Source organism: Ammodytes marinus (genome assembly GCF_949987685.1).
Source record: "Ammodytes marinus genome assembly, chromosome: 8".
NCBI classification, from domain to species: Eukaryota; Metazoa; Chordata; class Actinopteri; order Uranoscopiformes; family Ammodytidae; genus Ammodytes; species Ammodytes marinus.
The window spans coordinates 16,090,711-16,107,275 of NC_137212.1; the positions used below are offsets into that span (position 1 = coordinate 16,090,711).

The 16,565-nt window shown below is 40.0% G+C and overlaps 2 protein-coding genes across 2 annotated transcripts; one reads left to right on the forward strand and one right to left on the reverse strand.

Moving 5' to 3' along the window:
• Positions 1-898: 898 nt before the first annotated feature.
• Positions 899-5,795, forward strand: spata1 (spermatogenesis associated 1; the record flags this gene model as incomplete). Its single annotated transcript, XM_080032292.1, has 12 exons — positions 899-958; positions 1,096-1,202; positions 1,578-1,695; positions 1,915-1,968; positions 2,255-2,639; positions 3,241-3,406; positions 3,509-3,569; positions 3,846-3,966; positions 4,057-4,182; positions 4,500-4,675; positions 5,028-5,126; positions 5,535-5,795. The coding sequence occupies 12 exons, from the start codon at positions 899-901 to the stop codon at positions 5,682-5,684; spliced, it is 1,623 nt and encodes a 540-aa protein (XP_079888418.1). The 3' UTR covers positions 5,685-5,795.
• A 303-nt stretch (positions 5,796-6,098) lies between these two features.
• ctbs (chitobiase, di-N-acetyl) lies at positions 6,099-11,262 on the reverse strand. The gene is made up of 7 exons (XM_080032280.1): positions 11,091-11,262; positions 10,131-10,269; positions 9,827-10,035; positions 9,522-9,693; positions 9,330-9,427; positions 6,665-6,826; positions 6,099-6,570 (listed from the first exon to the last, which is right to left on the reverse strand). Exons 1-7 carry the CDS (start codon positions 11,202-11,204, stop codon positions 6,382-6,384), a joined length of 1,083 nt encoding a protein of 360 aa, XP_079888406.1. The 5' UTR covers positions 11,205-11,262; the 3' UTR covers positions 6,099-6,381.
• Positions 11,263-16,565: the final 5,303 nt, after the last annotated feature.

Consider the following 16,565-nt stretch of genomic DNA (forward strand, 5'->3'; position numbering starts at 1 on the left):
TTATTTAGAAAGTTTCCTCCTGAAGTTATTTTAGAGATGGACATTGCGCCAAATGACTGCACGTAAATTTCGTTAAAGTACCATATTATTAGTTGGAGATTAACTGAATAATCCATGGTAAATTCCGAGATAAAATAATCGTTTTCGTAGAAGACCATTTGCGCTTTTATGTTTGCCAAAAATAAATAATCTTATCCTTTAGCGCCGTCATCGAATACCTACGTCGTGGTTAGCGTTGTCTAGTGGTTCTGCATAGATATAAATACATGTATGTATTTAAATATATGGTGGATCTGAACACCATATCAAAAACACGTTTCTTATGAAAAATATTATCTCCTCAACCTAAATTACGGTTACTTTTAAGTGTACGCGAAAGCAGCATCCGATCCAAATTGCGGCCTCTAGTGGTGAGAATGCTTCTCACACTGGACGCGATAACTAGCCACACAAATCATGCCGTAACCTACAACAACTATGACACAATTCCCGACATTGGAATTATATTTTAAAGCAATATTAAAGCTAAATATAAATCCAAAAATTGCATTGACAACATTCTAACTTTAAGATTAAATACTTAAAAATGAGTATGAAAACTAAAGGCCTTTTCCCCTTTGAGTGCAGTTCTCCATATGGGAGAAATTCTCCATATGGGAGAATTTGCTTTTTTCCTGCAGCACTTATCATCAGCACCAGAGCAACCGCTGCTGGCACTCTCTTAAAAGAAACCCCTCTGGACCACTGGCTGTGTTTGATTTACACCCAGATTGTAACTTGCCAGTCCACGCCTTCACAGCTCCAAAGAAAACAGGCTTCCTGCGAACATACCTTAACGGAAATCTTCCCTCTATCGCTCCTTATGCTGAGCTGGACCATGGACATATAAAGACTGAAGATGGAGCTGTCCTGTGAGTCAATGAGATATCAGGACGACAGACGGCCGGCCAGTTGTAAGGTAGGCTATGTTGAGGAAATGCATGCAACGCTGCTTTTTGTGCAGGAATTTGAACGTTAGAGCAAAGACATTTAGCAAATATGGTCACTCGCTTATTATGCACACTAAAACGTGCCCCTTCTTCTGTGTGTCCCAAGTTTGTGGAGCTGCATGTGCTGTACGTGCCAGATGACCAATGGAATGTGAAGCTCAACAAAGTCCCTGCTGAAGCCATTGACAGCTTCATATCTGCGGGCTTCATCAGGTCAGAAAAATAATTTGTATTAAAATGTAGTTTAGGCTGTGTATAAATTAGTGAAGATATATTAAAATACTTTAATAGATCACAGCTATTGTTTCATAAAATAGGAAGGTTTGTTACCTGGTAATTAAGTAGGACAAAGTGTTTCTATTCCTCATGTTAAGTAATAGCCTACCAAATACATATTTATTCCAGCAAATATTCATCTTTTTCCAATTGTTTTTATGTTCAACTTTCAGACTATATCAGGCAACCATGATCCACTGACACACAGACTAAAGGCAGTTTTATCTGGGATAATCCTGTGCGGTCACATAGCCAAAGTCATATGTTATGTAGCAGTTAAGTTATTCATTTATTTTTAAATCTCTTTTACAGGGTATATCCCGATGTCACCTTAAAAACTCTGAGGAGTGAGCTGGGAGCACTCATTGGTGCAGAGAGGAGCATCGACAAGTTCTCCTTCCTGAAATGTGTGGGGCGCAGTTTGGCACTGGTGAGTGCAGCTGGTCGTTTTACGGGAGGTGTTCAATTGCTGGTTGTGTTTCACTGCAGAGGGAAACAAAGCAGACAGTTTGATTATCAAGTTCACTATTCACGCTGCTCGAAAAGGATTTGTAAAACACGCGTGTGTGTGTGTGTGTGTGTGTGTGAGCACATTGTTGTTCTTTTTTTTTACTGCTGTGCCACTCAACCAAATTCTTCTCTACCACAGGTCAAGAGTAAACAGGAGAAGGACCTTAAAGTGAAAGCATTCGCTCCACCGTATGTATGTTGAATCCATGCTCCATATTTCCACTCAACAGGTTTTAATTATTTTCACAAATCACTGACTGAAAAAATCAGGGTTATGTAATAGTTAGAAAATAGTTAATACATTGCCTTTATGTTTTTTCAAAAAGTCTAAAAGGCCCATGCCTGTCATATCAGGTAGATTACAAATGTATGTTGTATGTAATGTGTATCCTGTAAATCAATATAATCTCTACTGTTGTGAATCTATTATGTACCAATCATGCTCCACTAATGTCTTGTCGTCACCTGTCGGCCTGCAGGCCCCGCAGCCGGAGCTTTACCTATTGCCCACTTTGGAGAGCGACAGCAGTGTTTGTTCCCAGTCCCTCACCCCGGACACCGGCAGCAGCAGCTCCCCGGACCACCAGACCTATTACCACCCTCCCAAGACGTGCAGCCTGCCAGCGGGAACAAAGGAGCCTGTTAAATTCCCCCTCATCCCTCATTGTTCCCATCAGCAACCTCCCACCCCCAGCCTGGAAGAGGAGGAGGAAGATGAAGAGCAGTGCTATAGTTCTTCAGAGGCAGAAGGGCAAAATGAAGAGGAGGGCCTCTCTTCCAACAAGCCGGAATGGGCAGAGATGAACTGTTGCCCACGGCAGCCTCAGAATCAACGGGCACCACAGCCTGCTTCACAGAATAAAGGTTGAGTTTTTCCTCTGCAGCAAATAATTATTTGCACGCTCAAGTGGCTCAAATTAGGCAGCATGACACTTAAAGGTGAAGTCAGAGATTCTGGAGAATCCTTGTTGCCAAAATCACCTTTTTGTCAAAATCAGTGAAAATCTCCTCACAATCTGATACCTGTCCACACTGTGTGTGCGCTGAAACAAAATACAATGTTAAACAAACCCTAAGCTCTGTAAAAGGGCTCTATGGTGGGTCGGTCCAAGCCCCTTGGTTTACATATCAGTTAACAGAGCCTAAGCTGTTTAACACAGTACGACACGGTAGCAGATCGTGAGAAGATATTAATTTATTTTGAACAAGCATTCTCCAGAATTTCTGACTGCACCTTTAACTTTCATCTATATACGTACTATCTACCTTGAAATAGCATCTTACCCAAGTCTGGTTTTGCAACGTTATACAAGGTAAACATAATACATAACCAGGCACTTTTGATTTTGGTGTTGAAGATGTGTATATTCGCCGCCCAGCATGTTGGTGAAGATATCGTTTAGCCCTTTTTTTCAAATGAATATTCTGGATCTCACGTCACTCTTCTGATGCTCTTCACCTACAGCTTCACAGAGGTATGAAGCTGAACCAGCTCAGGTGAAGGAGTTGCCAAAAAGAGAAGAAATGTGCAGAAAGGATAAACGGCAGCACAGACAGAGCAGGGAGGCCAGAGATTCAGGAGCGGTCCAGTCTCTGGAGGACAGGGATTCAGGCTTTTCCCTCACAGACGGGTACCGTGTTGTAGCTAGCATCACAGAGTGCCACATTCATACTCTGCAGTGTATAGTACTTCCTACCACCACTTCTGCTTCTAACTGGGTATCTGTTTGCAGGCTCGGGGGGAAAAAAGACGCACGCGCACTGAAGCCAGTCAGGAACAAAACAACAACTGGAGTAATGTATAGCACTTTTTGATTTTGTTGTCAAAGCCTTTCTCTTGTCTCTCCCCTTGAGAAAGGTCGCTCTAGATGAACTTTTGCAAGGCTTTAAAAACAAGCAGGAAGTGTCCAGTTTCTTGCAAGTTGTTTGTTGTATTGATAAATCCAAATTCCGTTGGCAGAAGATGGGTTTTGTGGAGTGTGATGCATTTTAAGTAAACAAAGAACTGGAAGCTCACAAAAATCTGCTCAGTACAAGAATAATCTCGTTTTATTTGTTGCTTGTTTCAAGGTAACAGAAAGTCCAGCGGTGTTGTCTCGGCCTGTGCGGTGCACCTCTCCGGCTCCATGTCCGGAGTCGGCAACAGTCGCTCATAAAAACACATCCGTGTCTCCCCTCTTTCACACAAACAGTAAGCTGTCACTTTTGGCCGCATACCGAGGGGTTAATTTTTGTTCTTTTTCTTTTAAAAAGACTGATATGTTTTTATTTTTTCTGTTAGGAGAAGAGCTGATCGAGGAGATCAAGCTGGTGCGGGAGGAGAGAAAGCAGCTGGAGTGGACGAGGCAAGAGTTGCTTAGAAAAGGGAAAGATCTGTTGGCTCAAAACAGACACCGCAGGAACCAAGGTCAGTTAATAAGAAAATAAATAAATCCTATTTAGTGATAAGCTAACTTTTTTAAGGAATCATTGAGTTCTTACATTTTTTTCTTGTGTGCTTCAACATGTGACATGCTGACTGTGAAAATGAACTTCAATTTAATAATAAATATTCTATTACAAAATGCTTGATACGTAATGGAAGGGTTGATGAGACCCTTTTTCTTGTAAGTTTAAGAAAAAGAAAAAGAACATTTTTAATTCTTACAACTGTTTTAATGAACGGTCAAAAGTAACTAAACTTTTGCAGCTGCTGCTCTTTTTATTTCCCCTTCAATTTATAAGCGCGTGACAGTTGGAAGAAGAAATATTTTGAGACCAAAAAGGCCACGGCACCATTGGAGGACCATCTGAGGAACCTACGACAAGAGTTGGAGACATTTTACAACAAACTCTTGCACCAGCTCCAGGCCAGAGATAACCGAGGGAAGCCCAGACGACAGGGCAGATCTTCCATAAAGGTATATGCCTGTTTTTGCTTGATATTAAAAACAGGCTAAATGTGTTAATTATTTCCCTAAAAATTCTATATGACCTTCGTAGGTTTGAGTCTAAATATTTGCATTGTTTCCAAAGAAATTGGATAGGCCAAGGGATATTTTGAAATGTCAATACACACATTTCACATTCATACATTTTGACCTGCAGCAAGAAAAGGCAAAGGTTGAATTACAGTAATATCATGGCGATATGAGGAGTTCGATGCCTCCAAGTGTAACTAACGCACTTAAAAAACACACACATTTGAAAGCACGACGACGTCTGACTATAAAAGTAATGTGAACGACTGAATAAAATATCTTGATTTTCCAGAACGAGCTCATCATTCAAATCATGACGGAGAGCCATGAGATCGATGACCTGAAGAGGAAGGTAGAGGACGCCAAGATGAAGCTGCTGACGGAGATAAAGGTGACCAAATATCTTTGGTCTCTCCTCAAACTGCCCCGTTAAGTGGCACAAGTCTGTGTCCCTTTGTCAAACATCCCGTCCATCATCATACGGTAGAAAGTATCCCAAAATCATCACTAGTGAGGACCACCTAGTGAAAATCAGAATAAAGCTCTCCATCCACTTCACTCTTACAACCTACATTTCAACACCAAGGGATTTTTTTATATTGCCAAAATCCCAGAAAGGACTTCACAATTTCATGTAATAAGCAAACATCTTAACAAACATGTGTTCCATTTTAAAAAGCCCGGTGCTACTGTGAAATTGTATCTTTACTTTTAATCTTAGCTTCTTTGTTTATTCTTGGTAACCCAATATCTGTGTATTATAACAAAAAAAAATATTTTTTCATCATTGGCTGCGTAGTTGAGGAAACAGGCTGCCACAGAGCTGAGGGCCCTGAAAGCAGAGCTGGCCCAGAAGAAGAGCCAGTCCTCCCATCCTGGTCCCGCAGCCTCTCTAGGTTTTGGAAATACCACACGGGACAGACCAAAAGTTCAGAGCAACGCTGTGTGAAGCAGTACAGGGAGCACCGTGAACAAGCCTGTTGTCTGGCCTCAAATCTGCTGGGACAGACTGATTTTATTTTGTCTTTTAGAAGCAATAGAAATATTATTGAAATGTTAAATAAAATGCATATACTGTATATGCAGTTGTATCTTCTACACAGCCTACTATTTTGTACATGAGTTTTGTATTTTGGTGCTGTTGCATTTTTGCACAATTTCTTTTAAATTTGCATGCTGTCTGACGTGGCCTGGTTTGTTCACAGCATCGATACTGTTGACTTATCTTGACATGATTTTTCTGGTGCTGTAAGCTAGTTGCTGAAAGAGGAAAGCTAAAACCGACATGTTTGAGTGGTTATGTTGCTTCAATGATTGACAGATTCATTTTGAAAATGTTTTATTTATGAAAAACAAAGTGCAAAGATCTCAGTAAGCTCGATATCGGTCGATCCAAAAAGACTGTTTGAGTAGGTCACATTTAAAAGAGTCACAGTTATTTCAGTTGGGACAGAGGAATGTCTGAGACGCAGCTACATTCAAAGACGAGAGCAATAAAAAGCCACAATAAACTCTGAAGTGCAAGTATGCATCCCTGAACTACGAGGGAAGTCACACCCCATTATTCCTACAAAAGGGGTTTTATTGACTTAGCAACAAATGGGAGCGGGCTCCAGGGTGATATACATTTCTACAGCAGTATTAAGCTAGCATCCTAAAAGTGCATTCCACATGATTTCGGTCTGTTGCCTGGCGACCGGTTCATCGCTATAGTCCAAGATGTTGCCATTCCACATGCCAATGCCCCTCAAACCTTTGGATTTAACAAAATCTGACTTGGGACAAATACTCTGCGGGTCATCATACCAAACCTGATGGATCTGTCCTTTTTCGTCCTGGGGGAAATGCAGATTATGAACAAAATTGTCAAAGTTGTATGTTTTAGTTCATTTAAAGCAGAAGGAAGACATAAAAAAAATGACAATGCACCTTGTAGTTGAAGTAAGGAGCCTGCTGCTTGTCGTCCCAGAGCCTGCCGGACAATGAGACGTTGACCTGAGTCATTATCCACTTGTATGTTTTCTGTTTCCCAGCTGCATCGCTGCATGGGGCTCCACGGAAAGGCACTTTGACTATAGAGCATATTCCCTCCTGGAATGGGAAAAGACATTACAGACGAAACAACTCACGACTCAATGCAACATTAAAATAAGCATACACAAATAATGGTAGTAGAATGCTTGCTTTTGACATAATTTTCCAAAATGGAAAAAAATCCAGTAGAGATCATGAATGGTAGAGAAAAGAGAAACATTTAAAATAGTTTAATTCGAAAAAGCTTTATGATTTAAATGTGAGTATTGTTATCACATCATAATATTTTATTTGAGGTAATGGGTTTATGTGTATATCATACTGTATTTAATACACAAGGGTTATTCAAAGTGACTTATGCAATGCATATTTAGCCAAAAGTTGATGTTATTTTTTCTTCTTGTAGATAACAAATCCCATAAATGGTAAATGGACTCCACTTATAGGGGAAGGTGGGGTGATTTGTGCAACTTTTTACTCAAAGTGATTTTAAAGTGAGGCCTTGACAGTTATGTCTCCAACTCAAATATGTACATATATTTCAGGATGTTGTGCATACCTGGCAATAAAAACTTTGGATCTGGAATAAACTGTTTAAGAAATATAGCTTTCGGAAAAAAAGTTGTCTTGTCGCACAAATCACGTGATTTGTGCGTCATTGTGTCACAATGACAAAGTCACCATCATCATCTTTCTGGCCATCTGAACTCTCATCAGTGGTGTCGTTAAGTGGAATTGAGATGTCACTCTCTTCTGAGCTACTGTAGACAATCACTTTCTTTTGGTGACCAGCGTATACAGCCATGCCACTGGCACAACTCTCAGAAATGTACTTTGCACTAGTTGCTCCGTGCTTGTGGAACCAACTGCCACCTGACAAATGTGATTTCCCCCTACATTTCTGCCTTTAAATCAAGGCTCAAAACCCATATGTACACCCTGGTGTTTCCTCCCCATTAACCTCTGCACTACTTACTTACCTCTGCACTACTATCTGTGTTTATGTGGATGTATGGGCTTTACGTCTTTTATTTTGGTTATTGTTATTTTACCTTCATTGTTTACCTACTGAATGCACTATGTACAGCACTTTGGACAGTGCAAACTGTCATAAATGTGCTTTTATAAATACATTTTACTTACTTACTTACTTATAACTCACCCAGGCCCTTGCGCACAAATCACCCCATCCCCAGAATTTTGGATAATAGGCATGATGCAGCAATTTAGGGTTGACATTGTGCTAACTATATAGACTCAAAGTGTAGCATACCAAAGCACTAAAACATGTGTCATATGTTTTCAAACGTGTCTATAATTGTTCAGACACAATAATCAAAAAACCTTGATCATGGAAATTTTACTTTGAAAGGCAAAACACAGTTTTTTTAGCTTAAATGTGCTTATATCTTATTCCTTGTGTCTCCCTTCTTTACAGGATGAGTCAAATGGATGGCTCTTCTTAAATATGTGGTCACATTTCCAATTTCTTCCACGGTTTTCTAGAAACAAGTGGTTTTGCAACTTCCAAAATGCACAAATCACCCCACCTTCCCCTATAGCGCTTTTCCCTGGTTTTTCACTGACCCAAAGCACTTAAAAAAATTTTTATAAACATTCGGCCAATCTCACACACATTCAAACACAGATAGCAGCAGCTGCAGGGTGCAAGCTAACTATCGGGAGCAAGTGTCTTGCCCAAGAACACTTCAACATGGTGATCGAACCCCCGATCCTGAAACCCAGTAGACGACCGCCCTACCCACTTCGCCACAGCTGCCCCGAAGCGAATACACAATGCCTTAATACGCCTATCAATACTTTCAGACTCAATTCAATGTTAATTTCAGAGTTTTCATTGGCTTTGCTGACAATAAGTGCAAGACGAAGAGTCTGCGGCATTACTAGGGGTACTGTGTAGCTTTAAGCTAAAATGCTAACCTTAACATGCTAACCACATCCTCGGTTACATGTTCACAATGACCATGTTAACATGAGGCTGATGGAATATCATTATTTTGTCAGGTAGCCTACTTGGTCAAAAAAAAGTGTTGGACGAATTAACTTTTTGACCAGCAGATGGCGCTACAGGAAAAGTTGAAAGTATAAAGGATCATGCTTCATAAATCATGAGATTTCAATCCATCCAGATAGATGTAAAGACATTTTGATCCAACAAAATGGTGGCACTAGAGGAATAGTCAGGGGTCATTAAACAACATATTTTTGCCATTGCTGCTGCCCCCCCCCCCGGAACTGCCTCCCTCCAAACATCCGCAACCCTAGACTCAATAAACTCATTCAAACTGAAAAAACTCTTCAAGAAAGCCTATGACAACTGAATCCACCCATTCCATGCCTGACTCCACTCCAAACTTTATAATTTAATTTTCTGTCTTTTCTTCTAATTTTTTTCTTTGATGTTAAGCATCTTTGAGTGCCCTCCAAAAAAGTGTTATGTAAATACAATGAATTATTATTATAATTCTTAAAACAACAAAGAACAAACATTAAAATGATTTCTTAACTGTATATTGTTTTAATTAACCATATATCTTACCTGGGAAAGGTTGAGACATGGGTAGTCATAGCCATACCATGGCACTCCCATCACTAGCTTCTTTGGATCGATCTTCATACTCAAATATTGGTCATAAGCTTAAAAGGAAGATAACAGGCATTTTATTCTAAGTAATTCTGCATTCACATACTGATTTGTTCTCATTCATTTCTAATGAACTGGATGTCAAACCTTTCAGTGTTTGAGAGATTGGGGCATTGGCCATCGCGATACAATCCCCCATGATCTGGCTCTGCTCATCGTAGGACATCACAAACAGCAGGTCACAGGATTCAGCGATGGTAACGTAATCATAGCAGCGCTTGTCGATACAATTTGGTGACCAGGCAACGTCAAAAGAGACCTAAAGATAATGATAGAATAATAATCTCTGAATTACATCACTGAGATCAGGTCAGGGACGGCTTATAGCATCATTACCTGTGTTTAATTTCTTGCCTGGTTAATTCCTAAGGGTAATGGACAAAAGACTTCACCTGGGAACCCGGGATCTCGCGGTGGAAGGCAACCGTGGTCTCTTTGACCAGGTTTGTCAAAGCACGGTACTCTGGAGAGCCCTCCTCCACCACTTGTTCGATGTCGATGTTGATCCCATCCATAAACTGACTCTTGGCCAAGTTGACCTTCTCAGTTATCCAAGCCGTCCTGTTTTCTCGGTCCACAATGTAGGTGAGGGGAAGGTCACCTTTTTTCAAAACGACAAGGGAAGAGCGATGTATAAAACTGTGAGCACAATGGACTTTCAATTCAGATCACAGCAAAGAGTAAAACTGAGTTTACCTTTAAGTACGACCCGTGCTCCCTTGGAGTGAGCGTAACACATGAGTTCAGCGTCATACTTCCCAAATGTTGCCACTGTCGTCACCATGCTCCAGTTGTAGGACTTCCATGTCTTTCCGCCCACGTCAAAAACAAACACCTTAAAGGAACACATGAACACGTGTCAGTCTCACGTATCCTTATATACTCCTAATACTACTACTATTAAAAACTGCTATAAAGTAGTATTTATAGGCTGCAAAATGGGTCTCAATTAGCAATTTAATATGCAAGTTTTTAACAGGTGACAACAAACAAGGCGAAGAGGCCATATGTAGTCAAAAAAGGGAACTGTCAAACAGACACCCCGCCCCATGCAGGGTGTCTGTTTGACAAAGAAAGAGGAAACTAGAAACTCCAGAATAAAAACTGTAAGGAGACCAGGAAGTGCCTGTGATGGTCACATATTAATAATCAAAAACATGTAGGCTATTTGATTCTAAAATTAAATAACGTGTGAAAAGAAAAAGTGCAACATAACGTGATAAAGTCCCAACAAGCACATAAGAGCGTTTAGAGATGGTATAGCCTATTTTGACTTACTCCCCATGACTACCAGTGTTTGAGCTAAACTAACCTGGATGAGCGACATTTGCCCATTTCTTTATAAAAAAAAAATGCACCCACGTTACAAGAACGGTTTCTGTTGCCTTTTCCTGAGCTGGAGAGTGAGGCAAAACGCTTTAAAAAAAACGTTGAACTATTCATTCATGTAATGCTTTATTTCAATGGAGTCAGCAGTTCCACATTTTAAGAAGAAATAACCTCTAAATTCACACTGATACTCCCAAACTCGACAAGTATTAGGCCTAGGCTACAACTCTACCGTGGTAGAGTAGGTATGGTCAGATGCTAAATGATTTGTAATGGGTTGATTATGTTTGGTGCTGCGGGCAGAAGTTCTTGTGTCAATTAGGCTACCTCAAAGTCTCTCTCCTCGCGGATCTGTTGACAGAGCTCCGGTCTCTCACACGGACACACGGTTGCCCCGCAAACCAGGATTATCTGCGACAAAAACAATAGAAACCAGGACATTGTGTTGGGGCAAGGAAACAGTTGAGCCTAGAAAAAATATAAACCAAATGAACTCCGAGCAGTCAGCTGTCAGCTGCAAACAAATCATTGGCCTACGGTGGCTAACATGGTACAAACTCCATGCAGTTATCGCGCACCGGTATTATTTAGGTTGCGTTCCGAATCGCATACTTTCTACTATATAGTATGTAGAAAAAAAGATTTAGGATGTCCCGATTCTTGTGGCCAGATTTAGGATGGTTAGAAGTACCCGGATGTCCTACTTCATGCGGCCAAGATTGTTAGGCCGTGTCTGAACTGCCATACTAGCGTCCTACATCCTACATACTCATGCATACTCTCTACTCAAAGATCGATTGTGTATGCGAGCTGCGTCTAAACGTTCTCAGTTGAAGTATACTCAAGCAATGAAGAATTTCTTCTTCTTCTTATAAGATTCAGGCAGTTTAGACATTGTTAAGCTTATAAGCGCCCTCTACAGGTTAGATATTGAACTAGATTTTTACAGTCCTGTGTTCATCATCTGTGTTTTAGACCTCTTGTTTTATAATAATGATGTTTTGAGGCGGAGGATCCCTCCGACGCTCTCTGTCCGGCTCATCAGCACTCAGCTGTCTGTGAGTTGAGCTGGACGAGCCGCGGTGTGTGGGACAGCGATCTGCTCTGATCTCTCTCCACTATCAGACTCACAACACTCATTTCACTTAGTGACTCTAATGTTGTTAGGTATTTATCTTCATCTCTTATCTATTGTAAGAGTGTATGAATGACTGCACGTACAGTTGTCAGATCGCGGAACCCCAAACAATGTTGTTGCCTAGCAACTTGCTCGAAAATATTTCATTTTCCTGGGCGGGTAGAATTGACCCAGTGCATTGTGGGGCGGTTGAGTAGGAAAAGTATACGATCGATTCATACCCAAAATCTTCCCGGAAGTTAGTACTCATCCGGGAATTTCTCACATACCCAAACTCGCATACCCAACCGTCACATACTCAAATTGAAGTCAAAATGAGTATGAGTAGGACGTTAGTATGGCAGTTCAGACACGGCCTCAGTGTTGAAAACCATGTTGAAAACTGCATCCTATAGTCCTATTTGGTCGATTCTGACCCACAATCCAGTGCGCACGTGAAGTGACGTCACATCGACAAAGCCTCCATTATGAAAACAAACGGGGATGCGACGGATATAAAACATGGACCTATAAAGAGATATAGGTTGCGTTCCGAATCGCATACTTTCTACTATATAGTATGTAGAAGAAAAGATGTAGGATGTCCCGATTCTTGTGGCCAGATTTAGGATAGTTAGAAGTACCCGGATGTCCTCCTACTTCATGCGGCCAATATTGTTAGTGTTGAAAAGTGCATCCTATTTGGGCGATTCTGACCCACAATCCAGTGCGCACGTGAAGTGACGTAACATCGACGAAGCCTCCATATGAGAACAAACGGGGATGCGACGGATATAAAAGCAAGAGGCAAGATCAAGGCGCAATGTTATGATGAAATATGAGAGTAAAGTATGTCCCAATAGTATGCCTACTGCATCCTAACTAGATTCTGCATCCTAACTAGATTATTTTTATCGTCGGATGTAGTATGTAGAATAGAAAAAAGAAAGAGTATGCGATTCGGAATGCAACCATAAAAGCAAGAGGCAAGCTCAAGGCGCAATGTTATGATGAAATAAGAGAGTAAAGTATGTCCCAATAGTATGCCTACTGCATCCTAACTAGATTATTTTTATCGTCGGATGTAGTATAGTAGTAGTATTAGTAGTATGTAGAATAGAAAAAAGAAAGAGTAGGCCTATGCGATTCGGAACGCAACCTGAGTTTGTTACATGGTTTGTTGCCATGTCGAGTCTATGGGAGTGGGATGTAAAGGCCAGGTTAAGGCACGACAACGTCACTGAAACCCATATCTAAAAAAAGCCTCATGAGATTAACTTTTGAGTAGCCTAGTAATTGGCCAAATGTTTGCTTTCTACATAACGATGCCCCTGCAAATCAAATGTCATTCTGCTTTTCACTTTAAGACCTATGTGGGGTGGGGGGTGGGTATGGATTATCAGGACAGCTGGGCCAAGGGAAGACTGAGTCAAGAAAAACCTCTTTCCTTATATTATAATAGCCATTTCATAATGATGGAACGCTGGTTCAGTATGGGTGAAGTAATCCTTTAAGCAAGATGTGGTAGCCTTCAAGGCTCAAATATGTCATCATATTTGAAGACACATTTCTTTAAAACTGCATTGAAGCGAATGACAAGTTTCTTCATTGCTTCAGTACATTTGAATGCTTTTCATTACATCTACTTATCTATTAGGCCTAAATAGCCTATGCATATTTCCAAGAAACATCTACAACAAAATTCCTTTAAAACTTTTCTGGGGAAATAATAGCTAAATCAAAAGAGAATGTTAATTTCAATAGCTAGATTAAATAACCCATGCAGAAGTTGTTTTCTTAATTGTTGGGTAGGCTATATGGCCTAGGCTACGTGCTTGGATTATGTTGTCCTGCTGTTAAAACATTCTGTAGGCCTATAGGGCAAGGCCTACATAAGGTAAACTTTTGCAGACATAAAACGCTTTTTTTAAAGCAGACACTATGGCCCTCATTTATCAATCTTGCGTAGACCAGAAAAATGGGTGTACGTACATTTCCACGCAAATCTCCCCACGCCAGTGTAATGGGTTAGAAAAAGTAGTTCTACATTGTGTGAAAAGGGTTAAAAATATGAATACATGTGATGCATCAGTAAAAAGTGTAAAAGAAGGTTTAGTTAGATAAAAATAGACACCCCTTTATTTTTTTTGTTTTGTACTAAATAATCTATTTTAAAATGTCAGCTTTCGCTATAATGACTCACCAAGCCACTAGAGGGCGCACAGCGCCCAGGGGATCATTAATACCACGGGGGCACGGCACCGCAGAATAAATCCTGCGATCGAGACTAATGAAAGTTTTGCTTCGTGTCTCTTGTTTCTCAAATCAGGTGGGTTAATAGTCATACAAAATGCACACACACAGCATACTTTGAAGAGTAAACATGTTAGTTAGGTCATGAGTGTAGTAGTTTCAGTCAGAATAAGAGTAACGGGTTGTTTTGTGAATGTTTGTGTGATCGTGACCATGAAGCTACATGCTAATGCTGTTAAACTAGCGGAGCTAGTGGGTTCTTACAAGCTTTATGCTGACATTGGGTTCATGAAGCCGTGAGTTTCACCTCGGCACGGTTTAGCCGCTTACAGTTAGTTTATACCAAACGTGGGTTTGTAATATGTGTTTGTGGATTTAATCTATGTATGATCAAGTGACTAGTGTTGTAATGCTATGCTGAGGCACGTGAGTGTGAGGACAATGCAAGGGTGTGACCAGAGGTGGGTCGTAACGCGCTACATTTACTCCGTTACAAATACTTGAGTAACTTGCATACTTTTTTACTCTTACTCGAGTAATACTTTTTATGAGTACCTTTACTTCTACTTGAGTAATTATAATCTTAAAGTAACTTACTTTTACTTGAGTACATTTTTTGGCTACTCTGCCCACCTCTGGGTGTGACGCCCGTACCGTAGCTAAACAGCTGAATGGGATATGTCATTGTGTGCGAACGTAGACCTGTTAAAGGTGCATTCTGTAATGTTAAGTTGTTTTTGATGAATGAACAGAAGTTAAATAACAGCTAAATTAGTGCACTTTTTGTATTTTTCTTTTGATAACATTGTGTACTGAGTGAATTAGTTTAACTTAGACCAAAAGAGTAACCTAATAAGAAATCACTTTTTAAGTGTCAAGAAAAATGTTGAATATGTTTATATTGTTTTGATATAAAGTAAAATTCAGGATGTTTGGAAGAAATAAATGTCCTGGTGCAGAATAAATCCTGCGATCGAGACTAATGAAAGTTTTGCTTCGTGTCTCTTGTTTCTCAAATCAGGATTTATATCACACCCTCTTGACTACCACCAAGTCAAGGGGGCAACACCAGCTCTCAGCTCGTGTACGCAAATTTGAAAACAGCTTGGACTCGCAGTGCAGGCTGTGCCGGGTAGCCGATGAGTTTGTTGGACAATTATTAGAAGATAATACAATTTCCCTCCAGGTAAATCCGATGCAGGATTCAAATTCTGGGCTGGCAATGGAATACAAAAAATTGGAGATTTATTTAACCCAGTCACGAAATATCTGAAATCATTTGAAAAACTAACTGCTGACTATAATATCCCCCGTAATCAATTTTTTAAATTTTTACAATTGCGGAATTTTATCCGATCACAACAGGGCCAATCATTGTCTATCCCACCCTTATTAAAAGTAGAAAAGATAATGTGTACGGACAATTTGGGGCGGGGCATAATCTCCAAATTCTATAACCTTCTAGTAGTCGAGTCCTCAGAGTCATCGGTAAAGAGGCTGGAGGCTTGGAGGGAAGACCTACATGACAACATAACCATTGTGGACTGGGAGAGAGCATGTACCAAAGCACAATCACAAACAATTAACACTCGTCTTAAATTACTGCAGTACAATTGGCTCATGAGAACTTACATCACCCCAGAAAAACTCAATAAATTCAACAGTGACGTTCCAGATATCTGTATCAAGTGTGAGAAGGAAAAGGGTACTCTTTTTCATTGTCTTTGGCACTGTGAAGAAGTTAATAAGTTTTGGGAGGCTGTGAGGAGGTGTATCCAGGATATTATTCCAATACAAATACCTTTAGATGCCAAACTTTTCTTACTCGGCCTATATCCAGAAAAATACAATATTGGGAAAGGACACTGCATATTTTTAGAAATTGGTATATTGTTGGCTAAAAGAATAATTGCTCTGTCATGGAAAAAAGTGGGCATGCCCAGTTTAAATAAATGGATTACTGAGTTATCTACAACTCTGCCCTTAGAAAAAATTACATACATTATCAAGGCCAAGGAGTCACTCTTTAATAACATATGGGGTCCGTTTATAAGTTTTCTGGAGAGGAGAGATATAGCACATATGATAGAAGAACCTGGGGATGAATAAATTGCCCTCTGCAACGCTCACGTGATTATATGATGAATACTAGATTGTAATGTGATTTTACTTGTATTCCCCGATTGCAACATTAGAAATACTACAGGACTTATTGTTTGTCTGTTATATACTTTTGGTTTTGTTTGTTAGACGCCTGAATTGAGGGGTCTCACGTTATTTTTATTTTCGTTATTTAAATCCTGTTGTACATGTGATATATATATATATATGTTTTTTTTTCATATATCTTTTTTGTAATGTCCTACACCTTGGTGCTAATATAGGGTACAAACCTGCTGATTAATGTGTAAGACTTTGTATGTGCAAAATGT

What these genes read in the sequence shown, in the direction of transcription:
- ctbs (XM_080032280.1), bottom strand. Translation starts at nt 11,204, where the DNA reads ATGTCCTGGTTTCTATTGTTTTTGTCGCAGATAATCCTGGTTTGCGGG. An exon ending in AGCACGGGTCGTACTTAAAG is followed by an intron (nt 10,036 to 10,130) that starts GTAAACTCAGTT and finishes TTTTGAAAAAAG; the next exon opens with GTGACCTTCCCCTCACCTAC. An exon ending in AATCTCTCAAACACTGAAAG is followed by an intron (nt 9,428 to 9,521) that starts GTTTGACATCCA and finishes CTTCCTTTTAAG; the next exon opens with CTTATGACCAATATTTGAGT.